The 27,545-nt window shown below is 32.1% G+C and overlaps 3 protein-coding genes across 6 annotated transcripts in view; 1 reads left to right on the top strand and 2 right to left on the bottom strand.

Annotated features, from left to right (window-relative positions):
* The first annotated feature begins 417 nt into the window (after positions 1 to 417).
* Positions 418 to 7,190, top strand: LOC123717439 (leucine-rich repeat neuronal protein 3-like). The gene is made up of 10 exons (XM_045673424.1): positions 418 to 487; positions 902 to 977; positions 1,087 to 1,224; positions 1,921 to 2,138; positions 2,546 to 2,743; positions 3,160 to 3,359; positions 4,128 to 4,335; positions 4,984 to 5,165; positions 5,470 to 5,603; positions 6,781 to 7,190. The coding sequence occupies exons 2-10, from the start codon at positions 908 to 910 to the stop codon at positions 6,921 to 6,923; spliced, it is 1,491 nt and encodes a 496-aa protein (XP_045529380.1). The 5' UTR covers positions 418 to 487; positions 902 to 907; the 3' UTR covers positions 6,924 to 7,190.
* Positions 7,191 to 8,034: 844 nt separating this feature from the next.
* Positions 8,035 to 17,676, bottom strand: LOC123717242. 2 transcript variants are annotated; one of them, XM_045673133.1, is made up of 20 exons: positions 17,585 to 17,676; positions 17,307 to 17,398; positions 17,117 to 17,203; positions 16,445 to 16,586; positions 15,373 to 15,418; positions 15,281 to 15,305; positions 14,854 to 14,923; positions 14,527 to 14,584; positions 14,103 to 14,136; positions 13,360 to 13,435; positions 12,892 to 12,947; positions 12,403 to 12,451; positions 12,048 to 12,100; positions 11,764 to 11,830; positions 11,452 to 11,507; positions 11,126 to 11,189; positions 10,649 to 10,690; positions 10,299 to 10,379; positions 8,881 to 8,951; positions 8,035 to 8,143 (listed from the first exon to the last, which is right to left on the bottom strand). In XM_045673133.1, the coding sequence occupies exons 1-20, from the start codon at positions 17,587 to 17,589 to the stop codon at positions 8,061 to 8,063; spliced, it is 1,257 nt and encodes a 418-aa protein (XP_045529089.1). In that variant the 5' UTR covers positions 17,590 to 17,676; the 3' UTR covers positions 8,035 to 8,060. The 2 variants fall into 2 exon arrangements, with proteins under 2 accessions (XP_045529089.1, XP_045529090.1); XM_045673134.1 differs by having other exon boundaries at positions 8,891 to 8,951.
* Positions 17,677 to 19,888: 2,212 nt separating this feature from the next.
* LOC123717255 (Krueppel-like factor 3) overlaps positions 19,889 to 27,545 on the bottom strand; it is a 31,109-nt gene continuing 23,452 nt past the window's right edge. For all 3 annotated transcript variants that reach the window (XM_045673150.1, XM_045673152.1, XM_045673151.1), the window contains 4 exons: positions 22,140 to 22,200; positions 21,616 to 21,693; positions 20,957 to 21,246; positions 19,889 to 20,236 (listed from right to left, as the gene is read on the bottom strand). In XM_045673150.1, the coding sequence (XP_045529106.1) occupies positions 20,064 to 20,236; positions 20,957 to 21,246; positions 21,616 to 21,693; positions 22,140 to 22,200 (602 nt within the window). In that variant the 3' untranslated portion in view covers positions 19,889 to 20,063. The remainder of the gene's footprint in view (positions 20,237 to 20,956; positions 21,247 to 21,615; positions 21,694 to 22,139; positions 22,201 to 27,545) is intronic.

Genomic DNA, 27,545 nt, shown 5'->3' with positions numbered 1-27,545 from the left:
ATAGAGGTTTGCGTTAATATTATTCTTATTTACGTTAATAAAAAAAATTGAACAGCATCACCTTGATAGCTGGAAGTCTTCCACGGTCCACTTTACAAGATACTTTCATTTGCTAAGTAATAGGTCTATTATGTCTTAGTATATTTGATATTATCACAAGATTTGTATAAGCGTAAATTGCAAAACTTAAACTATTTAATATACTAAAATTTTAAATTAAGTAGATAATTTCAATTGCTTACAAACCTCACTAAATTTATTTAAATCTTTTTTTATACCAAATAATAAACTCGCTGTATTGTGATTGAATCAAAGAGCGATTAAACGCTTCGCGATTGAAATCGCAATTCGGTGTTACTTTCACCATACAACGTAGATAAGATACCCCTCTAAAGATAAGATTGCCAGCCATTTTGTTAAAAACATTTGATGCACAGTCAGATTGGAGTTTTTGTGATGTATTTGTGGATTTAGAGTCAATATATCGGTAAATATTTACATTTCTTGTTTCTTTTGTTAAAACTATAATATGTATGTTATTTATGTAGCTTTAAAGTACTACGTATTTTATATAAATAAAGATTGAGTTTATTATAGACACTGCGTCGAATTATAAAAATTTTTTTCATCTTTCTTAGTAACACACAACACTATATGATATTGATGTCCCAAAGTTTAAAACTGTCCAATGGTTGACTTGTAGGCGACCTAATTATACGTTACTGATATGATATGATATGCCTAATCTCGTCTTAATCTACGAAATATAAGCCAAAAGTTGATATACCGACTAAATATTAAAATGTATAAGAATTATTATGATTTTTAGGTTTCATGAATAAATTCATCATACCATTCTACCTTTTAATAATTATTTCTAATTTAAAGTTATCTATTACAGGTAACAATGAGTGTTCGTGGTATATTTATTGTTGTTATCATTGGTCTTATTGGAGTTTATGGCGATGACACACCAGGTACATAATACACTATTGTTTTACAGTTTACAATAATACAATAAGAAGCATTTTAATAGCAATGGACGCATATTGGATATTTTATATATTTTATTTCTTTTATATTCAGAAAAATCTAATGAAACAATATCTAAGAATCCGGTGTGGAAACAAACGGGAATATGCAGAAAGTGTATCTGTAAAGATGAAAAGATAAACTGCTTCGATCAAAGTCTCACTACGTCTTTTACTAAAAAAGAGTGGACTGGTAAGTTAAAAAAAATCTTGGTCCTTATAAAGGCACCAAAATTTTATTATTTTTGTTATTAGTTTTGACATACAGCAGTTCTTCTTAGCCTTAAGTTTTAACTTTAAATCAAATCTGACGCAACTACTAAATCTTCATATTTTTTCGGATAGCCTATTCGATTATAGGAAGAGACCTTGAGATTCTGTTATTACGTTCTTAGGTTCCATTATGAGGTTCAGAATTTTTGGTCTTTTTTCAAATTTTTCTCTATGTAAACTTAATTAAGCTTTTTGTTTGCGTAAACCACACACACCACACCTATTATCAAGGCTACATATTGGTTCTAGTTTGTCTAAGTTACTTTTCTTCTCTCTCTTATGAGTAGTCAGTTTGGTTAAAATAAACATTAAAATGTGCACTTGACATACTTGTTTTAAACAAAAGACGCTAGTTTAATGTAGTAGCTTGTGGTTACTGCATATCCACAGTAGAACCGAGAATATTTAGCATTGATTTGACGCAATGTATTCTACTAAAAATTATGAAAGAGACGTAAGAAAATGTATTTGGCCATGTGTTTCTCCAGTTGAATTCTTGCATTTTTTAAATGATAGAAAAAAGAGCACGGTGTCTCGTCTTATTGACGTAAAAAATTGTATATAAATAATTAATTTGACTCCATTCAACCATAACTTAATTAGAAACACCTTTCAGATGTTGCAGAATTCAAACCAAAAATAATAGATTTGAGTGACAACTCAATCACGAATGTAACTGCGTTTACGCAGTTTTCCGTTGAAATTCTCAATTTATCACGGAATAGTATTGAGTTTATTGAGAATGCGAGTTTTAAGGATCTTCAGTCTATGAAAGTTCTAGATCTGAGTCATAACAAACTCACGTCGGCGAAACTTAGTCCACATGCATTTGAGGTAAGATCAATATACCTATTAGAAATGTTATAATGTGATTTTGCCAGACCAGTTGTAGTGGATTCTGGTAATAGAATTTGAATTAAGGCACGCGGAGACTTTCACATTGGCTCGGAAATAAAACTACTTCATTTACTAATACTATGTGAACATTTTGAAAACAAATTCAGAGAAACTGACTCATGACACCTATATTAGCGGTTTGGCTAATTTACAAAGAGACCTTCAATTTGATGAGTCCTTTTGGTTCTATCATGCGTAATCACCTGTGTAAATTAGGAGATTGTCAATTTTTCTCCTACTGAATTTCTCATACGTTTTTTTAAACGTATTAAAATCTAAATCGGAATTGTTTCAAAATGTTTAAACACAAATTTCATAATAAGAATATATTGCTTTGCCTTCAGGGCCGTTATTCTCCAGAAGAATACGAGCCTCTCGCATCCATGAGGACTCTGAGCTTGGCATACAATGACCTTCATAGTCTAAACCAGGATCTCTTTGAGCATTTACCGGAGTTGACTGAGTTGGATTTAAGTGGCAATCCCCTGACCACGATTGATCATGTAACTGTAATTGCAATTTCTAGTCTTCCTATGCTGAAGGTATGTTATTCTAGTATTTAATTAATTAAATGTCATGCCATGTAAAACATAAATACACATACACACACATACACATGTTTTTTTTCTTAGATAACATATTTATATTTACATTGAAAATCAACAAGAATGGTCACTTAAGATACCATTTATTTAAAGGCTTGTACCAATGAATCATTTACAAACAATAAAGATACAATACTAACAAAATGTTATCATTTATTCAAGACATATGCTGCCATCTTTTAATCGTGTAACGAAATCAATGCACGCTACCTAGCGTCGAATAGCATCAAACCGTGAATGTAACTGCTGATGTATTTTGTAATGAATATAGATGGCACTTCGCTAAGTTCTAGACGAGTACTGTGTACTACATGTCTCTCATTAGATAATGTAAAATAAATACGTGGTTATAGGTTCTTCGAATGCGGTCCTGCCAATTACCAGACATTCCCGAGAAATTCCTCCATACACCGCGGTACCTGGAACGCCTAGATCTTAGTGACAACAAACTAACAGCTGTGCCTTTAGAGCTGGAGGAGACCAAGAATTTGCTTTATTTGAACTTGAACCAGAATCCTATCACAGAATTGGACGTTAATAGTGAAGATCATCCGTATGTTGACTTGTTTTTTTTTACTTTATTTTAAATTCGATCGTGCTTTCGTTCTAGTTTAACATGTTTCATGTTCGCCAAGAACCCAGAAATGTTTAAAGGAACTTTTATTGCCAATCGTACCTATTTGTATGAAGCGTCGCCTTAAATCCAAAGACTTCAAATATTTATAATGCAATATCGGTTCACGGCTGCAGATTAAGACTTGTCAAGGGCCTCTTTACAATATTGATTTTTATTAAATTTAATCTGGACTTAACCTGCATCTGACTTGAGCATACAGGCTACAATTGCCAACCGAAAGCCCGAAATTATATTCCACTAAAATTACGCTACTCTAATTCATTGCTTCAAATTGATTTCGATGAATGTCGACAATAATGAAATAATTAATACTACAACTAGGTACCTACTAATAAATCATTATTTACAACCCGTAGGTCCCTCATGACACAGACACAATAATATGTCTGACTGTGCCTGTGTCTGACACAGTCTGTGACTATAATATGATATATCTATCTATCACCTTAACATTGTAAACCATTTGTTTTACAATTGAATAATAAATCAGTTAACTATTTATTCCACGTTTGGGTGAAATGAGACATTGTGACCAATGTCACCGATCACATAAATTGTTGCATTTTGTTTTTTAATAAATAAAAATCTAACCGTTTGCGCATAACTGATAGAATGATTGTTTTGCCGGAAATTGAATCCAAGACAAATTGTCTGATATTGATAATTTGAGGACAAATGTTTCAGAGGTTTCCCCCGTCTCCGTAAGCTTCAAGAGCTGCATATGTGTAACATGCGTAAGCTACAGCGTATAGGTGGAGGGGCACTCGCAGGGTTAGAGACCATTCAAAGATTGCACATGTGTTGTAACCCTCATCTGAGCTACATTGACCCTAAAGCGCTGGCCAGATCTGATGATATTGGAGAAACGTATGACTGGCCTCTGATTAAGGAAGTAAGTGAAAACATTCTAATAAATGTTTTATACCAACGTCAACAGCATGGTAACCACAACAGTGATTTAAAGATCAAGGTTGTTTAAGAACATTTATAGTAATCTTGCTGTATGTAAATAAACTAAACTTGTGCCTTTGCTAACTGATGAAAGAAACACCTTTATTTATTTCAACGTCAATGAATCATGTCTATATTCCATTTGGGTTGCCTTGAAACTTTAGGAAAACAAGATAAGAAAAGCTATGTTACACATAAATAAAATAAATTTACAGTAAAATGAGAACGTGGATTCCATAGGATTCCCGTATCGTATTTCTTCCAATGACAAGTAAAGCAAACATGTTCTACATTATACATATAATTTTACTACTGTTTTAGAAGAGGTGTAGTTAATAGGGAATTTGATTCGATTTTAGAAGTCCAAACATAAACTTTGAATTTCTATTTTGTTTAGAAACAAACTATTATTACTTTGGAAAAAGCAATATTTTGCTTTTGATAAGTATAACGGACGTAATTTACGTGACGACACACTAAACCACGTTTAACATGAAACACTAAACTTTAAATATATTATCGTTATTAGGTTCAAACAGCTATTTTTTAAGAAAGGTTGGAGATAATAGAAGAAAATCTTAATTTACAGTTGTATCTTCAATCAAACAACCTATCAGAGGTAGACCGTGGTTTTCTCTCCCGTTGGGACCTTTTGGAAAAAGTAGATATTTCGAATAACCCCTACCTATGTGATTGCTCCACTCAGTGGATGGTGGATATATTGGTGCCTGTTGTGGAAAAGAAGACTACTAATTCCTCTGAAAAAATGATGTAAGCATAATTTGCGGTACACAAATTTGTATCATTTTCGTAGTCATCTTCTAAATCTAAGAATTGTTTTTTTAATACATATCAGATATTCTTGAGTTAATTGTTTACAAATAAAATATATCCTCCACGAAAAGAGTGTTTTTCAAAAGGCCGGCGAGCATTCTGGAAAAGTGAGTAGACATGCGCTTATCATTTACCATCAGGTGAGCGTCCAACCCATTTGCTCCCTGTTTAATACACAACACTCTGGTATGATTTACACTTCTATTCTCTTATTAACTATGACGTTAATTTGTAATTTCAGTTGCCAAGAGCCGATAGAAATGCGAGGTTACACGATGAAGCATCTGCACGACATCCATCGCACTATGCGTTGTGTAGACAAGTATGGACATCGGCCAGAGAGGGATGGTGCCATGCTTTTGGGGACTCTTATAGGTAAGGCTTATATCTTAATTGAAGACTGCCCCATTGTGAAGGATATAATCACCCACGTTCGTGAAGCCTTGGTAAATTAGTTTGCTTTATTTCACAGTCAGTGATCAGTTTGTTTAGCTAGCTAGTAGTGGCAAGTTGTATGAGTTCTACCCCCAAGCGAATTGTACCCTGAAACACAATTCCCGGCTGTGCACAAATGGGCTTTCTGTCATGTACGTATTTCACATTCACTGGGACGGTGAAGGAAACTAGGAGGAGTCAGTCAGTCAGGAGGCTGATCACCTGTTACATTGACAAATCATCATGAAACAGTTTCAGAAATATGTTGTAGAGCAACCGATTTATTTTTATGTGTGCAATAATTACGTTATAGTGAGAGAAAATATTTTGAAAATGCCAATACGCCCCTCAACTCTATTATTATAATCCTTATTTATACTACATATATTTATTATTTGCACTGACTATTGACTGAAAAACACAAAAAGATGACAACAATGATAATATATAGAATAATTTGTTAAATATGAGAATTTTACTAATAACATACTAATCTCTATTACATTGTCGGATAAAAAGAAAGTTTTTTTAAAGTATCAACACAGACGCAGATAGGCAACTATATAGTCAGCATGTTCTTGCCGTAATTTGTGCGCATTTTTGGCAATGTACCTTTACCAGTGACTACTAGTGTTTTCGTCTTTTTGGTATAAAGAATATGGTTGTGTTCCATTCAGTCAAGATATCTGCCATTTCTTCGAAATTAATAGGATTTTCAGGACCAATTTTTGGGGAAGGCAATCGGGGCCCTGGGCCCTTCACAAAAGCGGAGATCCCACAATAGAGACTTCGGAAAAAAATATATTGTTCTTAAATATTAACAGAAATCATTGATCTGTGTTAATATTTGTATATGTTTGTTAAATACTAAAATTAAAGAAGGTTTCACACAAAATTATTTATGGATTTTTTTTTTAAATTTTATTTGGAAAATAATTTGGGGCCAGGCCTCCAATCCTTTGTTGCCCCAAGGACTCCAGGTCTCTAAAGCCGTCCCTGGGATATAGTCATCTTGTGCAAATTTCGGAACTTTATTTTGTGAATTTGGCCAGTATCTTTATAGCAAATAAAATGTATAGAAATATACCTATTAAATATCTTATGTCATTTTTTCTAGGTGTCTTACTAGCAGTTCCAATTGTTTTCGGACTCATGATGTTGTGGAAACATGGCTACTTCTCAAGGTGTGGTCTTCGTGGACCCATCGATGTATCCAGGGCGTTCTACAAGCGAGCTCCAGCTGATGACAACTACATATAAGCTATACAATTATAAAATTTAGGCTAAAATAAGCTAACAACGAAAAAACATCTATCGTTGGCTAAAAAAATATTCTAAAATAAATAATATACTAGAAAACTAAGAAAAAGAATGTAATATTATTTAAAACTGTTGGACTTATAAGTAGAAAGATTTAAAAAAATTACTAACGTCCCCACCAAATTTGTTGTAAAAAATACTTGTCTATTTAAGTTGACATAGTTCGAGTTATATGTTTAATTAAATAAATTAAATACTTTTACATTATCTTTGTTTTAAATAAACTAGTTTCTGAGAAAAAAAACGCTATATTAGACACACATTAACCTAAAAATATATAATCTGAAATACTTAATTTCAATTATATTCTTCTGCGTAAATTCTGATTTTCATTCTAAATACTGTGTAATCTCTATATAACGACACTGACGGGACTGTGCATTTTATGGAGTTATAAAGTGTTATCGTTAAATGAGAAGACAAACGTATAAATAATCCATGACTCCTACTTATTAGTCATGGTCAACAACAGTCCACGTGCAAGCAATCCCAATTTGTAAACAAAAGAACAAATTTCTTAGAAAGTTCGTATGCATGACGCCGACAGTCGAGTTTATTGCGGGCTAGGATAATAAGCGACAAAAGAATATACACAGCTGCGCAGTTTTTACTAATTTTAGCAATTTTATCATATTAAGTACTCAATTGTTGCTATGTAGAGTGTATCATTCTATGGAAGACAAGCTAAATCTACCAAAGATTTCGACGCTTTAGGGATTTCGTCGTTAAATAGAGGGATGTAACATGGAACTTACACTGCAAATGTATTTATATAATATATAATACACACTTCATATAAATATTATACGCACGTTAGCGAGTGTTTATCAAGCTCATGCTATTAAGCTTATGGCTTCCATACATCAATAAATGAGACTTCAACATAGCCTTTAAAACATTCCTCTTACATAAGTCTACGAAGGAGATACTGTGGTAGATACTGTGGTGGAGTATATATTATATACTCGCAACACGCTGCACAGTATATAATTTAGATCACTCACGAGTTACGGCAACGGATTAGCTCTAACAACAACAATAATAAAACTAATATTTCCAAACATATATATTCCCGTTTTACATTTTTATGGATCTAATAGTGGTTCTATGTGGATTTAAGTTACCGGCTTGCATCATCAACATTGTTTCGTAGTGACGATCTGAAATGCCATTTTTTTAAATTATAAAGTATCTCTGAGTGTTGATCTAGTGGTTTCAACGTGCGATTGTCATCCCTGGGGTGAAGGTTCGATCCCCAGCTGTGTAACAATGGACTTACTGTCTGTGCCAATGTAACACGCTCGTACGGTGAAGCTAAAAATTGCGAGGAAACCAGCCTTAGATCCAAAAAGCCGATAGTGTATCAAGCATAGAAGGTTGATCACCTACTTGCCTATTAGAGATAATCATAAACAGATCTGGGAACCTACAAGGTTGTAGCGCCATACGTAATCATTAGCATCCTAAAAAGAGACAAAAATTAAAAAAACTCCAATAAGAAAAAATGCATATATAATTCATGCCCCTAACATATGTAACACAGCCAAACATTCCTTGAAAAACCTGCTAGAACTGGCATCACCAAGGCCAATATATTAATAAATTATCAGCGTGTGACTGCATGGAACTATGGATAAATAAATGGTACTGATATTATAAGTTAAACATACCTTATCGAGTAAAAATTTTAGGTGTATAATACACCAGGTATTTCGTATAAGAATCACACACTTTTGGGCATATTTGGGTTAATGTTCTATAAACGTTTATAGTATAAATAATGTCACACTAATAAGTTGGTATATTCACAACTTTCTGTGGCTAAAGTTATCTACGAACGGACATTTCTCTTCTCCATGCACCAAATGGAGACAAGGGCCTAGAAGAAATTACTTACTATAGCTTACCACACGTTTTAATGCATTTTTAGGAAGAACTTTTTTCATCTTCGAGCGGTAAGCCCCCAATCTGAAACCATAAATGGTGTGTAGTGAATGTGCGATCCGACATGGCTTAGGGCCAGTCGGTAAACGCGGCCGAAGTAAATATTAACATAAAATCAATATATCATCACCATCAATATATGTCAATATTTATTGACTGTGTGTGTTAATTTGGATGAGCACTCAGGACATCTTCCTGTTTTTACAAAATAAACCTACGTAAAATGTTATTGGATTTATCCTTATTAAAAATTTAAAGTACATAAATGATTACAAAAATTTATTGTTTTAAAAAACTTACTTTAATATAGCATTAAGGTAAGTTAAAAGTTACTTGCCCGTAATATGGGCAAGGCTGTGCTTTTATAGTCCATTATCCCGAAACACGTCTACTGCGAAGAATGATCTTTTGACTTCTAACGATATTGAAGTCAATGTCTATTGAAAGTGTAGTTCCACCAGTTGGTTCAATATATATTGAGACAAGTTCCTATTGTGATATTGGATCGCGGTATTTATTGACTGTCTAACCCCTGCATAGGCAGGCAGGTACTGTACAGACTTTGACAAAGCTATTGACAGGGTTAATCATGACGTTTTAAAAATCGTTTAATTGACAGCAATCTTGTTGAGAAGGATTAAAGAGCTACAAAGTCAATCATTCATTATCACAACGGCTTATGAATTTCAAAGCAACTATTTAACTTCTAAAGCAATTGAGGGGTCAGAGGTTGAAGCAAAAGATAACGGAAAAACCATCAGCAAAGTTCGCTACGCGTACGACACTGTTCGAATAGTCTCGATGGACGATCTCCAAATGCTTGATAATACAATTCAAGAAACAATCGAAAGAGATGGTCGAACACATACAGAACAGATGTTGGTTATGTGGTGTTAACAACCTTAGAGAGTAGACATGTACTGCGGAAGAGTTGCTGCACAGCACAGAAACTTTTCTGTGCTAGATGCAGCAATTCTTTTCCAATTTATTTGCTACAATATGGTTCAATAATGTTATGATGGTACGGTACAATCGGAAAGTTCGCATATTCTGCCACACATATTAGCGTGCATGTTTGTCATTCCGAGAATTAATCAATTATTATATTAATTGTGGTGATAAAATATCATATTATTGAAATATATTATAACGTTATCAAATTATTATTAATGTATAGTTTTACGCAAATAATTATTAATATAATAATATTTTTTTCCATAAGTAGTACATTAAGTCGGTAATACAAAAGGTTTTTTTTACTATACAATTCCAGATTAATTTTTGGCACCAAGGTCTACTGCTACAGATAACAACTAGGTATATTTAATCTCAAGAGTGTGTCACATTAACTCTAGTTTATAAAAAACTTACTCGCTAGCAGTTGGTCCAGCCAAACGCATCGCCTGAGCACGCATACACCGATAGCTATGAGATTTTTTGTAATGTTTGCATCTGCATGAAAATAAGTTTTTGCTTGGATCAGGTTATTTACAAATGAAACCAGGCTTATAACAAGTAATTTTTGTAAAGGAAATATTGCAAATACAAAGTTAAACATTCCAATAGACTCTAAAACTGTCAACTGTTTATCAGTGATTGTCTGTCAGTGTCTGTTCACTCGACACTTGACCCGTGACTTGATGTACTTTTATATCATTTAAAGTTGCTTTTCGCAATATCAGAATTTAAGAAGGGCTCTTAGTATAGATTAAATACTCTACCTATATCTTGGTTTTCGTTGGCAAGCGTTCCTAACAGGCAACCTGTAAAACGTACAAACGATCATTATACAAACTGTACAAATTTTAAACTCCTCTGATATACACGGTAAATCGTGTCTATAAACATAAAGTAATAAACGGATTAACATTTAAAATATAATGGTTCTAGTTAGAATACTTTTTATGGATATAAGTATTAATTTTTTTGTGAATATTAAAAAAAAATTAGGACTCCATATTTCTCGTACCAAATTGAAAATGAGTATTAAAATATATTTGTACGTCTGTGTCGCACTTGTTACATTTCTGGATTTGAAACGAATAGGCTGACAACGAACTTTAAAAAATTTCAAATAAAACATCGACAAACGTCTCTATTAAAGAGTTGAATTTTCCATAATAAAATAAATTTAATTTTAAAAATAACTTTAGTTTAAAAAATTAATTTAATTTTAAAAATAAATTAAATTTACATACCATCCTAACTTATACGGAATATTTTTTCTATTTATCGTCGAAAACAATTTCTTTAAGCCACGCTCTGAAAGAAAGTTTTCACAAACAGTTTCAGGATGATCATGCCAAATATTAGCTAAGTTACGTACTGTTTCAAACAATACATGGATTATGAAATGTAAAACAAAATGGCGCGTTTTGTTCGTGATTCTACATCTTGAGTTCATGAACAAACACGCGGAACGAGTCATTCTTTCTTTCATTTATATACACAATTTGGATTTCATGCACACTGGTATATCTAAAGAAACAACATAGATAATTAATTATAATTCAGAGATACTCACTTTGATGCCTGGTGATTTCTTCATTAAATACTGTTTTGAGTTTGGTAAACAAACGGCTAAAAAAGATAACCTAAATTTTATATATAATCTTAAATAATTTATTGTATTTAAGTCTTTTTAAATGCTTTACCACATCAGCCTTCTTGGCTTCAAATTCAGCATCTTATTCAACGTTCCTTCTTCTTTATAAGGATAAGTTTATATTATGATAAGGGTTATGTTTTTAGGTATTATTTGAAACGAACGGTCCCTCAACCACTAGGCTAACACTCTACTTATTCGTGAATAATGCAATTAGTTTTTTGTTTTTACCTGGACTTTCTATCGCTGCACATGAGCATGCTCACCAGAGAACTTCGATCCAAGATATTTTTCCTGACTGTCAAAATTATGCGGTTTTTAATATTAGTCAATATACAATAGACGTATCATATGCTTTAGTTTTAAGTATTTATATGTGCTCTGTGGCTTTTTATACACCCAAGGTTGGTAGTTCAAGACACCCAAGTTCTAGTAGTATGTTAATGTCAGCAAAGGTTTGTTAATTTGCAATGTTACAACCAGAAAAAATACTACAGTATGTCTAAAGTACTTACAATAAATATAAGGGATTTTTAAAATGCTCCCAAAACGGCGGTCCAGCCAATGTCTGGAGAAACAATAAAAAATTATGTAAGTTGGAGTCGAATTGATTTTAATTTTTTTAATTTTATTTATTTATTTATAAAAAATACAATCCTGTAACAGTTGACCCTAAATCGACAATAATGCACAACAATTTTTTCATTTTTTTAGAATAAACAAAAATACCTTAGAAAAATATGATTAACAAATCGTATGAAGTCTAGTTGGTTGTATTACATTTTGGTTCCAATAGTTATTTTAGGTCTTAAAACCTTTTTATGACTTGATCTACTTATATATTTATAAAATCTTAGGAAATATACTCACATGTTTTGCAAGTTTTTTGAACTATAATCAGACTCAGTTATTGTTGGACCTATGAAATGAGTAAATAATTAATTTGGATTTATTTTAAATTATAAATGAAAATATATTTCAATTTTAGACATTTTATCACTAGATCGCGATATTTATGCATTAAAAAGTATGTTAATATTTAATAAATGGACACTACTGATAAAGAAGTTGGCACGCTTACTAATCTTAAATTTACCTTTTGTCTGGAATCGAAATCAACGTATAAAATAACATATCCAAACCGGACAATACGGAAGCTTAAACAATTGAAATTCTTTGCTAGTACTCTGCAAGTTCCAATACGTATCCGAAGTTTTTGTAATAGATATTGTTGTTTCAGAATCCGTAGCGCATGTCGAAAATTTTGTATCGCGCGGTATAAAAACCCAACATTGAAGTTAAAAAAGATCAATGGCTATAGGGAATTACAGAGCACTCGTTGAGGATTAAATTTGGTACCTGAGTCTCGTTCAAGTAAGCATAGACTCTTGGATTCGCTTCTTCTCATGTGGGTCCTAAAACGGAAAAAATATGCTTATTATTACAGAACCTTATTGTGGAGGAAAGATGGTGTAATTTTCTTGCAACCTAGACGCAGTAACCTCGACCAGTCTCACCACTGACTGGCCGTACCAAGAACCCGAATGGTTTTCGTGGAGTAAGTCCTTCTGGTGTCGCAACAATATTATTATAGTTTGAAAGTAATGTACTTTTTGATACAATAAAATATATTATAGTAGAATTATATATATAAATCTCTCTGAATTTATAAGAAAATTGTCATACATAATCTAACTTTCTAAGAAAATATAATTTATATGTCTAACCTAAATGCTAAATTAGTATATTGATAAATACTCAAATTGATTTATGGCAAAAACGACATGATAACTAAAACATTTATTATAATGCTATTTCGAAACTAACTCTGATTTGATAATTATAGGAACAGCTGATCGTTGTCTCAACGCCATGTGAGCAATCTCCGTAGAGGTTCCAAGTTCTAAAAATAAAATATTTAAGATATCATGAAATTATACCGTTTAAATTTAACATTTCAGTTCCACAAAATCAGTTTTTCTATGTAATAGGAGGCAAAGGAGTAGGAGGCTCACTTGATGTTAAGTAATACCGCCGCCCATGGGCAATCTCATAGCCAGAGGGCTCGCAAGTGGGTACGAAAAGAATTGGTACGCTCTCTTTGAAGTGAAACTTCTTTAGGCGCATGAGGGTTTTAATTTCTTTACGGATAGTAATGATATAAGGTTTACGAAGATGTGCAGCATGTTTGTTAAAATTTTAGATCTGTATAAATATGAACAAGACATAAAAATTTGTACGCCAATGAAGTTTCACTTCTGACATGTGTATTTTGTACACACGCGCTTTTTTTGACAGTCCCTAAGTCAGATTGGTTCGGAAATACTTCAGTGGGCAGCCATTGCCAAATAGTGGTGGTACTTGTATCAGTACATACTATAAGGTAAAAAAGAATAACCTCCAGTTTCGGGGTCTATTAAAAGTACTAATCAAATACTACTGACCACCATTAATACAAAAAACAACATACATGTATGTTTGGAGTTTAACTTTTTTTTTAATTATTAGGCAATAACCACTACAAATTAATTTAAAAAATTATAATTTTTACAAGTAATAGAACAAAATACCTGCAATTCGTAGATCGCTGCAAATCTTCTTAGTCTAAAAAAATATAATTGGTTTGCATTCAAATACAACATAAATTATTTACATAAGTGTGAAAAACCTATAATAGCGCCATTTTAATATAGAAAGATGCTGTTTATCTAAATCTCCATTAAATATATCTCCAACAGCGATTCAGTGATTACGACTTTTATACTCAAAATTTTGAACTAGAAGTATACCAAGACTGGGTACAAACAATTCATATAGGAATTAACAAAATAGCAAGCTAATGTCACATTGCCAGTTGACTTGCAAGTACATTGCCGGTCTTTGATACAGTGGTGGGAATTGAACAATCCTATAAAACTTGATATGTATGTGAAGATAATATAAATTATTTTACGTAAAATAATATTTTATAAAATCCAGCTCATTTGTACTTACACGATGTCGTTCCTTATTTCTAGACTTTTTCGGCTTTACGGATGTTGCGGCTTGCTCCCTACAGGACAAGTGTTATTTATTTATTCAAAATAAGGTATTCCTTAATGATACTAAAACAACTTGCTGTATTATTTTATTTAAAAAATAAACGAATACGATCTTCACAAAGATTGAAGACATAGCTTAAAAGTTCAAAAGATAAAAATCAAATCGTTAACTTCCGCCATCTTTTTTAAAGTATTTAAAAATTGCTACTATAATAGACAATATGAGTTATCTGTTATATGTAATACATATTATTACATAAATGAAAAGGAAATTTCTTACTCTTTCTCTAAGGTCGGGTAATGCATTTGTTTTAATAGTTCTTGAGTTACGTCCGTTGTTGTTCCCATTTCTATAACAATAAATACAATGGTCTATAATATTCCTAATTATAATACTTTATTCTTAAATTAAATGATGTGTATTTTTTTAAATAACTGTAATTGTAATATTATGTGTGTATTTATTACTTAATAAATAAAACATTGAATTCCACTAACAATCGTAACTTTAGGCAAAACTTTACAAGTTGTTCATAAGTATATTCGGCTCGTGACTGTGTATAAAATAATATAAATCTAATCGATTATTTCGTCCGTAGGACCGTAGTTTAATATTAAAATTCTCTTAGATGATTGAACACTATTGATAGAACTGTTTTGCTCTAGAAATTGATAGCATTAGTACATAAAGGTTACAAACTACTTACCAGCACTGTTCTTTTTCATATTAATCTGTAATAATATTGAATGATATTAGAGATGTAAAATTTATAATAATATTTTTTTAATGAACACTTACTTGTTTATTTTCCACATTTTGTTGTGGTATTGTCTTCGTTGACTTGCTAAAAATAATTAAATATAAATTACTAGTATTAGTAGTAGTGGTTTAAAAAATGTCTAACGTCTAAAAAATTTGTTAATATATGATTTTTTTAAACTTATATTTAGTCATCTTGGGTTCATGACTTAAGTAGGTATTTAGTACTTAATCATATAACCATAGTCATAATAATAGAGGCCAGTGTTAGCCTAGTGGCTTCAGCGTACTTTTCACTCTATGTACATTGCAAACTAATGCTTGTGGTCAAAGAAAAACCGTGAGGAAACCGGCAGACTCAGATCTAAAAAGTCGACAGAGTGTGTCAGGCACAAATGCTGATGCAAGCATATTACAAAAAAATAAACAATCACAAAACAGATACACTAATCAAATCTAAATCCAAGGTCTAGACCTAAAAGTTTGTAGCGCCACTGAAAAGAAAGTTACAATTGAAAATTGTCTATGAAAACGTCACAATAAATAACAATGTATCATTGGTTGGTTGAACGCTCTAATATCAGGAACTGCTGCTTCGAAAGAAATCTATTAAAGTTGTGTAGTCATTTTATATCTATTTAAAAACTCGCATCAATACAATCACTTTCACTACATTGGTAGAAGCGAGTTACACACATTGGTGTGGGCATGAATAAAAAATGCCGTTTAAAACAAAAAGAAACCTGTGGTTACAACCCTCGATCTTGCCCTCAGATTTGTGTATCTGTTTTGTGGTCATTTTTTGCAATAGGAAATAATAATAATAAATTTTATTTGCCTCTTTACAATAATGCATTGTACAGATTTACATGCTGCAGGTTGACCATCTTTGTGAGATGTTGGTGCCTACAATAGGACTACAGAAGTCCTGTGGTAACAGGTCACCAACTAAAGTAGGTAGCATTTGGTGCCACGATGTCGACGTTTTGCCATTGCTGACGAAGCGTTTCTTCACCGCAAGTGTGAGTATCCAATATCGACATGGATTAAAAGGCAACGCAAGCTAACGGCCAACACTGCTCTTACAAACAATAATAAAGATCTGTTTAACCTATATTCCTCATAGTCAGAATCACTCCGACTTTCGTTAATATGTCGTCTGGCAATCTCAATGACGTTTTCGTGTCGTCGAGTTTTGTTAGGTCTCGATTTTCTTCTAGGTTTATTCTTAGATTTTCTTGCTGAGTAGCAACCTGAAACATGATTTAGAAATAATCTTTAAGTCCGTGTGCGTGTTGTTCCCACGAGAATATCTGTACGTGGTCCTATTTCAGTCTGCCTTCTACTACCTAATATGGACAAATCTTTGTTTTTAATTATTATTTTTCTACTTTTACTTACTTAAGATGTCATGTGGAACATGGTGTAATGGTTGCAGCTCCTTAGAAATGTTGTGTAAAACAAAAAACTTGGCGATTAAAGAGTATATACTGTATTGACGTTCATAAGTGTAAATTGTTACCTAAATAAATAAATGATAATGACTTTGACTTTGTTATTTTGACCTTAGAGTACCTATTAATGTTATGTTTAAAATTAACTTTAAAATTATCTCTTGTTGAAAGGCACATAAGGCTGACTTATTTTGAGGGACTAAAGTGGAAGACGTTTAGGGTAAATTCTGTTTTTACCCAAAGGGGGAACTTAACTTCTTTTTTAAGCCAGAGTCTCAAGTCATTTGTATTTACTTAAACGGTGAATATTGATACTATATGATGAATACCTTGAAATATCCTCTTTGAGCAGCTAGAGCAAAATATGACACCTCTAAACACCTCTGCACCATGCAAATCGGTTTCACTGCACACATCTAAATAACACGGTTATTTTCGGCGTATCAGATACTTTAAAAATACCTACATATTGGATTTGTCAATGTCTATTTAGATTTGAGTATGAAAATTCAGACTTACAGCATTTCCTGCATTTTTCGTGATAACTACAGCCTTGATAGATGGCGGCACGTTCGTTTATAGAAGAGTTGCAATGTTCGCACACCTCGCAACTAAAACAGTTTATTTCTCGATGAAAATTAATTCGGGTTGGACAGACCGGTTGACTGCTATTGGCATTATATATATTGACGATCGTGGTCACGCCATAAAAAGCGATCACTAAGAAGAAATGAATAAAACGGACACTTGTCCCATTGAAGTATAAATTACAATAAAACTAAATTATGAGTACTAACGCCATTGTGTTTTTCTTATTTTTACATATTTTTTTGCTATTTCTAAGTATCAGGTCACATTGTTGCACTTGTAAATTTCTTTTGATGTTTATTTGACAGCTGGTGACAAGAGGTATTTTTTTTCGTACAAGGGGTAGAAATATAACCAAAGATATCACCATAGAATTGTATCTATATTGTTTCTGTCAGTCACAAAATGAAGAACAAACGTATATTCTGTATTTTAAATTATCTATTAAACTCAAATTAAATTATTATTCCGATTGAGTGAGTCTCGATTGTTTTTAGTTTCATCCGGCATATTTTGGAGGGTTATTCGTTTGACTTACCAGGACATCTTCGACCTTACGGTTAATTATCACTGAGAAGAATGCAGAAGATCCGAGCATTCGGTCTTCAGGTGGAAAAACGGGTAACATACATAATCTTAGCGGTCTAAAGCGACTACTAATTAGCATAGCCTAGAAACTTGCTTAAATAACTCATTGAAGTACTTTAGGAACGATTAATAGTAGATATTACTATAATTTTATTAACTTCAACTAGATTTTTCCCATATATTACTTTTCCGTGAGTTAGATATAGGATTGTAGGGTATAATGAAACAAGTAAACTCTTTAAAATATAATTCATTTAATTAAGGCAACAGCACCGTTTACAGCGAGAACATTGAGCATTGTGAAAAACTTAAGTGTAGACAACATCACTAACAATATTGGTGTGACAAACAAAAAAAAAATCTCACACGAGAACCAAAAAATACAAACCCAAACGTTCAAAAGACATTCCAAAACTTATTTTCAAATAAACTAAAAATAAAACATACCTATTTTTAAACAAAATAAAAGATGAATATTTCAATAAAGTATTGTAATTTTATTACATTGTCTGGGTTGTATTAACAATTAATTTAAAAAAATAACTCTCCGTTAAGTACATATATTAATGCCTTGCATTTAGAAAATTACACTAGATAAGGTACAAAAAACTTACATCTTTACTGGCCGGCAAAATGCTCGAAATAAGTATCTATACTTAACTTATTAAAAACTATATTTAGACTTATAAGAACTTAAATCACATAGAAATTTCGATAAATTAATATTTTATCTGGTCGAGATCGTTTTAGAGAAGATATACCGAATTGAGATCAAAAATTATATCATTTTTGTAAGTATAAGCCAATATCAGCTCGCTGCTTTTATGTCAAATACTGTGGTCATCTTTAATCTATGAAAGAAGTTACCATTAAATTCTATAAATGACTATGGATATTTATATGAACTTATTTAAAGTTCTGCGTTAATTATTCTCAATGTGTAAGTTTATTTCTTTAAAAATATCTATTATAGGAGTTGTTATCTACTAATATATTAACAAAAATACTGGCCCCCACTTTACCCATTTCTTATCTATACTAATACTAATGTACAACTTATTTAAAGTAAGAAAAACACAACTTAGTACTGAGGGTCCTTAAAAAGACGCGTTCCTTATAGGCCGCCAAGGCGTTCTCGAGACATCTGACATTATGAATATCTATGGTCTTAACATCAGTAGATAATAAGCATAGAATTTTCCATGCAACTTCCGACCTACTAAAACTATAATTTCAAGCACAGATCGCTAAACTATGTCTAGACCCAGGCCAAGAAAAATTCCCTTAAAAAAACTTTAGTACTCCATTTAGTAAAGGTCAAATAAGTTTACCATAGACTAAGTAAGAAAACAACAAAATCGAATGCGTTGTCTGTCAGTCTGGAGGAGAAGATTTAAATTTGTCATTGTCTTGTAAATTGATTATTTTGAGACTTCTAGAAAAGTTGTACGTGTAAAAATTAAGTAACTTAAACTTATACTAATAAACATTTAAAACTTAACAGGCATTAAATTTTCTTATTAAATAAGATTTGCTGTGCTTGTAACAATTTATACGCGCAACCATTCGTTATATATATGCAACTATGTGTATGTTTTGTATACTTATTGATATATTAATAAACTATAACTATTTATTGCCACAAATGCCCTGTTTAGTGGAACATATATTTGAGCATCATATTCTAGGAATATTTATTCTACATTTATCACACATTAAAAGTTACTGGCCCTTAAATGTATATGAGAATGCCTCATAAAGGCTGTTTCGTTTAAGATATTTTTAATGAATTTCTGTTCAGAATTATAACTGTATTTTATTTTGTAAGTATATATATATATATATATATATGTTCTCTTGTTTTAAAGAACGTTAAAAAAATTATTAATATCAAGTTTATAACTGAAAGTAGAAATATTTCAAAAGTGGTCCCGAATTTTAAAATATTTCTGCGTTCGTTTCATACTTTCTTTATACCTTTTAAATTTCTATCATTTGTTTGAAAAATGTCGTGTTATTCGATTTTTACCATAACAATGTTGGAATATTTTTCTTCTCTCTTCCTCACACAAAAATTAGCATACTTCTAGCTTATCACAATCAATGCCTCCGCATATGCAATCCAAGATGATCCGAGCGTGCAAAAGCCCTTGTACAAAGGGGACATCTGAACGGTCTATGGCCGGTATGTTTACGTGTATGTCTCGTCAGTTCGTCTGAGCGTGCAAAGCGCCAGCCGCACCCGGCCCATCCACAGCTGTAGGGTTTCTCACCTAGAATGAGATGATAATATGTAATGAGGCTATATATACGACAAGCAAATCTAATCACTAAATTTAAAAAAAAACAATAAAATAAAATAAAAAAATCAGTGGCACTACACCTTTTTAGGTCTGGGCCTCAGATTATTGTATGTGTTTCATGATCACTTGTCAATCTAAACAGGTGATCAGCCACCTGTGCCTGACACACGCGGTCGACTTTTTAGGTCTAAGGCACGCCGGTTCCCTTACGATGTGTTTCCGTACGAGCGAGTGTTAAATGCGCACATTTGACATTGACAACCTACTTACAGAATGACTTTACGTCAGTGACAACTCCCAAAAATCCTTTAAATATATAGTTTAACTACAAATATATACAACTTTTTTCGAATCTCTTTATTCTCTAACTATTGATGTGATTTTGAATATATATTATTTGTTTCTTATACAATTAAGCATACTACTTATATTACTATCGTATTACTACTATTTTAGACAATACGGGCAATTGGTATAGTCCCATACAACTCGTAAACAAAGATAATAAATTTATGATTATTATATTAAGAAATTCTCTCCCCTCCACAGAGTAGACACAATTTTACGGAAAGAGACAAACGAGGGCTTTAATTAAAACAAAGTAAACACAAAGAATTTTTTTTTTATAGTTCTAGTTATCACATTAAAACCAGATATAATATTTTATAAATGGAATTTTAACAAACTTACCAGTATGCGTACGTTTATGCGCCTTCAAATGCGAACTCTTTGTATAGACCTTTTGGCAGCCAGCTACATCGCATTTATGCAGTCTGCGCCTGTCTTTGACTTCACTTTGCTCTATTGTTTTTGGGATAGCCTGTAATTGGTTCAATGAATCTGTCAAGGCTGTCTGGAGCGCGGTGTTGAGAAAGTTCTTAAGTTCCATATTTGAAATTGTTTTATCTGTAGGGAATATTGGCGGGAATGTTGACATTGACAGCTCAGGTGGCGTTTGAGGCTGCTCGTTGGGTTTATATCTGAAATTATTCACAAATTGTAACGGTTATTAATATATTGATGATAAATGTTATCCAGATATTTCACACACATACAAATTCAACATTTTAAATATATATATATATATATAAACATTAATATAAGAACTACTTTGTGAAAAGTTCAGATTACCATTAAACAAATTATACTAATGTTCATATAGTTCTTACTTTTCACCCATAGTTAAATGTCACCCATAATAATTAAAGGCCGACAACGCACTTGCGAGCTTTCTGGCATTGAGAGTGTCCATGAGTGAAGTTATCAATTAACATCGGTCTAGTCTCCTGCCTGTATAAACAATACAGTACAGGATTATAAAAAAATTATATAAGCAGAATAGAAATTACCGTTGCGTCGATGGCTTTAATATCCTCGGTCTTCGATAATTCGGTCCTATTTTATTTCTCAGTACGTCGAAGTCTGACCTGGAAAATAAAAGTATGTCTTGATATTTTTGTTTATATCTCGGCTTCAAGGCTCTTTGAATAAAAAATAAAGTGTTTTTGTGGATTAAAATAACTTGTAATTAATTGGTTCCGTAGTGGGGATCGAGTGGCACATCGTACGATCGTTCGACTAATCGCCCGTTGCACGTTGTTTTACAAAACATTGATAGTGGCGCCGTCAAATATATAACAAGTAACAATTTAATTTTGTTTACGTGTTTATAAACATGATACGTCATGGATACACTGGTGCGACGCTATCTTTACTATGAAGAGAAATGAAATGTCTAATTTAATAAAATAACACTTTGTATAGGTTTTATAGCTACTAATAAATATTCTTTTCCGGAAACGCACTCGCGAGCCCTCTGATAATTTGTGTTCATGTATCACTTCATCAAATGTATCCTAGATTTCGTACTTACTCAATAGTTAACTCCGTAGAATGTTCTAGTTTTATGACTTCTGAAGATGTTGGGTAGTTGCCTGAAATTAAAAAATATATATTTAAAATTAGCACCCTAGATCGCCATGTGTGGGCAAATCGAATCCTAATTTTATTAAACTACTGTCTCAATATATTCTCCTTATTAATATAAACTCCTTAATAATATACATACAAAATTTGGTAATTTGGTAAAATTACAAATCCTGCAGCCGGATCTCGTACTACGATTATAGGGCCGTGTGTGTGCTTTTAGTATAATTTGGTTATAAGTAATATATGTACTTTAAATAGTTTGTTATTAAATTATTATGACAAAAATAACTTCAAATGTTAAGATTTTTCTAGAATTAGACTGAAAATAATTTCAATCAAATTAAAATGTTTTAAATTTGCTTTACTATCTAGGGTTAGTTAAATTTATCATGAATCAGGTCGTCTAGTGGTTTCAGCGTGTGTCTTTCTTCACTAAAAGCAACATCGCAATCCATGAATCCGTGACATTACTTTTTAGGTTTTAGTTTTTTATTAATATTTTTATATAATATTTGGTTAGGCATTTCTTGCACTTTAACCAACATTTTTTAGTTTTTTTTTCCATTTACTCAACATTCCTTTAATTTATTTTTTCCATTACTAGGGTTGCCTGGAAGAGATCGCGTGTTAACGATAAGGATGCCCGTTTCACCCTTTATAATTTTTATATATTAGTACTAGTTGACCCGGTTTTGCCATGTATATTATTTCCAGGAAACCTTTCTTTAGTTCATTAAAAGTAACCTATCTACTATAATAAAAATAGGGGTTGATCGTAGAGGGGTGACAATTAAGGGTTGTATGTATTTTTGTATGTTAAATCATAAAAAATAAAAACAAAAAAAAATGTCTAAAAATATAAAACAAAATCTCTAAACTCTAAATAATCACTAAGGGGTTTAAAAGATAGATAGAAGCCGATTCTGAGACTCTAACAAACCTATTTTTTTCGTCGAAATCGATTTTAATTCTTTAAAGCTGTGAATTGAATGCGTCAATTCCTATTATTTATTACTGACAAACAGCTGTGTCACATTACATGCAGTGCAAACTGATAGAGATTTTCCTTCAATTCAACGTAATATACAGTTTTTAAATGTATACTATAGGGTTTTTGATTTATGAATCATATTTGAAGTGTATTAATTTAAAAAGGTTTATGTTATTATTACTAAAAATACAGCAGTATTTAAAATAAATATTATGTAATAAATAGCGCGCCATTTTTATTTTTAAATTACTCCGCTTGGTCCGACACAGATTATATAACGCTTAGTATACTATATGATCAGTGAGATGATCAGAGCAGTGTTGGCCTAGTGGCTTTAGCGTGCGACTCTCATCCCTGAGGTCGTAGGTTCGATCCCCAGCTGTGCACCAATGGATTTTCTTTCTATGTGTGCATTTAACAGTAGCTCGAACGGTGAAGAAAAACATCGTGAGAAAACCGGCTTGCCGTAGACCCAAAAAGTCGACGGCGCAAACGCTATCAATCACCTTATACTAGAGGACAAAATGACTTATATTTGATACACTTATAAATTGTAACATAATATAAATAATAATATATATTTCCGATATTGTCCAATATATTCTTTAAAGGATTTCTCTTACATTGAAGAACCCAAAAAAGGCTAGTTTGTTTTTTGATAATCCAGCGCCGCACCCCTACTTACTATCTCTAATTTAAAATTGGCTCATGTTTAAACAATTAAAGCCAGTTGACTTTGACTTCAACCGAACTTAACTCGTGATACAATAAAATAAACTATATACTATATGACATATGGTTAACAATAACTCCTTTTTCTTATTAACAAACCTCTTTTATATCAGGAAGACGGAAATTAGACAACTGTATATTAATAGTATATGATATTACATATCTATAAATAACCTCTAAAAGAACAAACGTCTAAGAGGTAGTCAAAAATTCGCAAACAAAGTCGCGGGCATAGCTAGTATTATTAGTGAGTTTGTTTGTTTGTCTTTTAAAGCAGGAGGCCTGATATATAGTTTCGATCCGTATAAAACGATTGCGCGTTTTAAAAGACTAATAACGCCATCTATGGACAAGATATTATACATTACTTATGTATTTGTATATAGTTTTACTACCATACATGTAGATACTGCATAACTTATAAAAAAGATTTTTATTGTAAAACATATGTTTAATAAGCAACAATTATGTCATGGCTTATTGACCTAGTGGCTTCAGCTTGCGACTCACAACCGTAGGTCTTAGGTTCGATCCCCGGCCGTGCTAACTAACGGTAAGTGCGTAGGAAAACATTGTGAGAAAACCGGTAAATCTCAAATCCAAAAATCTACCACATTTGTCAGTCAAGGCGGACAATATAAAAATGATCAAGAAAATGGATGCGATATGATGCTTCGGTTAATATTTTATTAAAATTATATGTCAGTTTGGCTTAATATATTTCTTTTACTGTTAGAATTTTGTATTATTGTTTTTGAATTCACTGTATGTACATTAATACGAATAGTGTTACAATTATTTTCAGGACTCGAACAAAACTAGGCTAACAGTGGTCACAGCATTTCAGTATGTATAAAAAATAAACTAATCTAATTTCTATATATAGTAATACATAGAAACTATAAGGAGAAAGCTCTTTCTAAACAGTATTAAATTTTATATTATCTTAAACAACAAATTGGCTTTACTTTACAGCCTAGATAATAATCTTGATTTTAGACTAGACTAGTCTAAGTTAAATACCTTTTAACACTATCTAGATATTTTGGTCCAAGTAAAAAGCTAGGTAACTTCGAAAAACATTTTACAAAATTTATGTTTAATTTAAAGGCTGGCAACGCACTGGCCAGCCCGCTGGAAATGCGAGTGCCAATTTACGGCATTATCGCTTAACATCAGGTGTGTTCCCTTTGCTCACTGATTTAAAAACAATTTGAAGTTATTCTTACTGAAAGATTTTGGGTTTAATTATAAAAAAAAGTAAATGTCGAAAAAGTCAAAAAGTTTTTGGGAATTTAGATCAGTAGACAAAGGGTAAAAGCATCAAAGGTTAGAATAGTAAACATACTTTAATACTAGACGAAAATTTTGAATAAGTTAAAAATCCCGATTAATCTCTTAAGATAATCCTTAACGAAAGACTTTTATAATTATTATACAGCTGACGTGTTTTATTTGGTAGAATGCGTACGAACTACTTATTTAAATTAGAACAAAATATGTTTATCTCATTAATAATAATAATTAAATATAAATAAAATACTAAAACAAATTTAAAAATTTCCCTGGCACCTGCTGGCAGCCTTTCCTCGCTGCGTTACGATACTTATTCGTTGAGCGAGGAAAGCTCCAGCTCTGAGGTCACCGGTACTATATACCAGCCACTAACGTAAATCTAAAAACGCCTGTGCACTGAGACACCTTCTTTAATGGCAAGCGAATTTGAAGTCTAAGACTCAGTGACAGTTTAGACATTACTATAAATGCAAACCGCCATGCCTCTAAACCCTCAAAAGTCTACGGCCTGTGTGAGGCACAGAAAGCTGATCATATAATAAATTATTATATAATAACCAGTGGCGCAACAACCTTTTAGGTCTGGGCCTCACGTTTCTGTATCGGTTTCGCGATATTTTCTTTTTGAAGTGAAACTTCTTTATCGGCGTAGTAAAAAAATGCCGTCACATTTTTCGGTTACGCGTCACATTTTTCCGTTACGCGCGATTTTTTTTCTTGGCCCTACTACGGTTGATTCGATACCATTTATAACAAAATATATAATAACGATAACAATGATAGTAATTATTCTATTACAATTAATGAAATTTTGTAATAATCTTAGTAGTAATAAGGTAAAATGAAATAATTGTATTATTTGTATTGATGTCAATGATAAGAAAAGCCTTTTGTTAAACTTTATCCATTTTAACTTTATTTAAACAATTTCTGCACATAGTAGATCATTTTTTGAAAAATAAGATCATAAAGACGTTTCACTTCTTACGTGTACACTAGTACACGCACACATTTTTATTAATACGTAAGTGATCAGTCTTCTGTGCCTCCACGCCGTAGACATTTCAGGTTTAAGGCATGCCGGTTTCCTTACCGTATGAGCGAGATGGAGATCTACACTTCTAATACGAGAGCCACACGCTGAAGCCACCAGCGATTGCTCATATTTACTTATTGCATATCTATTGGTTTATTACAACTTCTAAATGTTCGGCCATTTTAATTAAATCGCTATAGTTTGTACCAAACATATTATCAATAGACCACAATCAAATTATCTACGAATGGTAGTTGCAATATATTATGTCCGCCGTGAGTTAATGCCTCAAGAGACATGCGACAGTCCATACAAACTTAAACCCAAGAAACGATTTTTAAAGGAGAAGATTTAATATTATACAAAATAATTATTAAATTTATTGTTTTTATTTTATTTACATTATCGTGCCCTTTTCCCGAAGAGACCACGATCCTTCATTTGGGACAGTCCAGACATGCCACTCTCGCTTCATCCACTTTCATGACATTCATGCTAGTCGGTTATAGGTACTCTTAACTTGTTCCTTCTTTAATCCCTCCTGGATTGGTCCAAGTAAGACTTCAACATTCACGGTTGCTTTGTATATCCTACTTGATCTGGAATCATCCGTTCTACTTGGCCAAACCACCTAAGTGTTATTTCTTCAAGTATCGTAGAGCATTACAATAATAAACACAATGTTTTTAATAATCATTTTTATTAATTAAACCATTTCAATTTCAATAGTTAAGAGAGGATTACGTATGTCTGGTCAAATAGTCTATATAGACAAAAAATATCGCAAAATATGTTGCTAAACGCGAAGCTCGAAGCTGGACTAAATCGGGTTTTTTTTAGTTATTAACTTAAACGCTGATGAAAATTGGCAAAAAAACAATTATAAGTTTAGGTTTATTTCGTACATAGGTTTTGATTTCATGTGATAGCATAGAAAAATGGTAGTCATTGAAAATAGAGGCATAGTAAAAAAATATATTATGGCCAAGCTTGCAGGACCAGCCAGTTTCAAACAAAAATATGTTGACAACAATTGTTCTATTTTACGTTTTATATATTATTGAAATTAATTTATACTTAAATGTTTCTTTAAAGATTGTTGTGGGACATAATAGTTTTCTGAACAAATAAATGGGGTAAATTCCAAATTCTCTTTTAAAATCACATACATATATCCAAAACCTTTTACTTTCTACTAGGGTTCCCGGTACTAATTAACTATGTTGTGTCAGCCTGGATAGGGTCACCTTTTCATTACCCTAATAAATAAATCAATGGCGCTATAACCTTTAGGT

The sequence above is a fragment of the Pieris brassicae genome, chromosome 12 (assembly GCF_905147105.1).
Source record: "Pieris brassicae chromosome 12, ilPieBrab1.1, whole genome shotgun sequence".
In the NCBI taxonomy this organism is placed as follows: Eukaryota; Metazoa; Arthropoda; class Insecta; order Lepidoptera; family Pieridae; genus Pieris; species Pieris brassicae.
Note: the sequence above shows the minus strand (reverse complement) of the source record. Positions and strands in the feature narration are given on the sequence as shown.

Excerpts from the sequence above, each read along its gene's own strand:
- LOC123717242 (XM_045673133.1), bottom strand. Across the intron at positions 16,587-17,116 it reads CTCAAAGAGGATATTTCAAG|GTTGCTACTCAGCAAGAAAA; the intron begins GTATTCATCATA and ends ATCATGTTTCAG. Across the intron at positions 14,137-14,526 it reads GAAATAAGGAACGACATCGT|ACTAAGAAGATTTGCAGCGA; the intron begins GTAAGTACAAAT and ends ATATTTTTTTAG.
- LOC123717439 (XM_045673424.1), top strand. The coding sequence starts at position 908 with ATGAGTGTTCGTGGTATATTTATTGTTGTTATCATTGGTCTTATTGGA. Across the intron at positions 1,225-1,920 it reads TACTAAAAAAGAGTGGACTG|ATGTTGCAGAATTCAAACCA; the intron begins GTAAGTTAAAAA and ends AACACCTTTCAG. Across the intron at positions 3,360-4,127 it reads GTTAATAGTGAAGATCATCC|AGGTTTCCCCCGTCTCCGTA; the intron begins GTATGTTGACTT and ends CAAATGTTTCAG.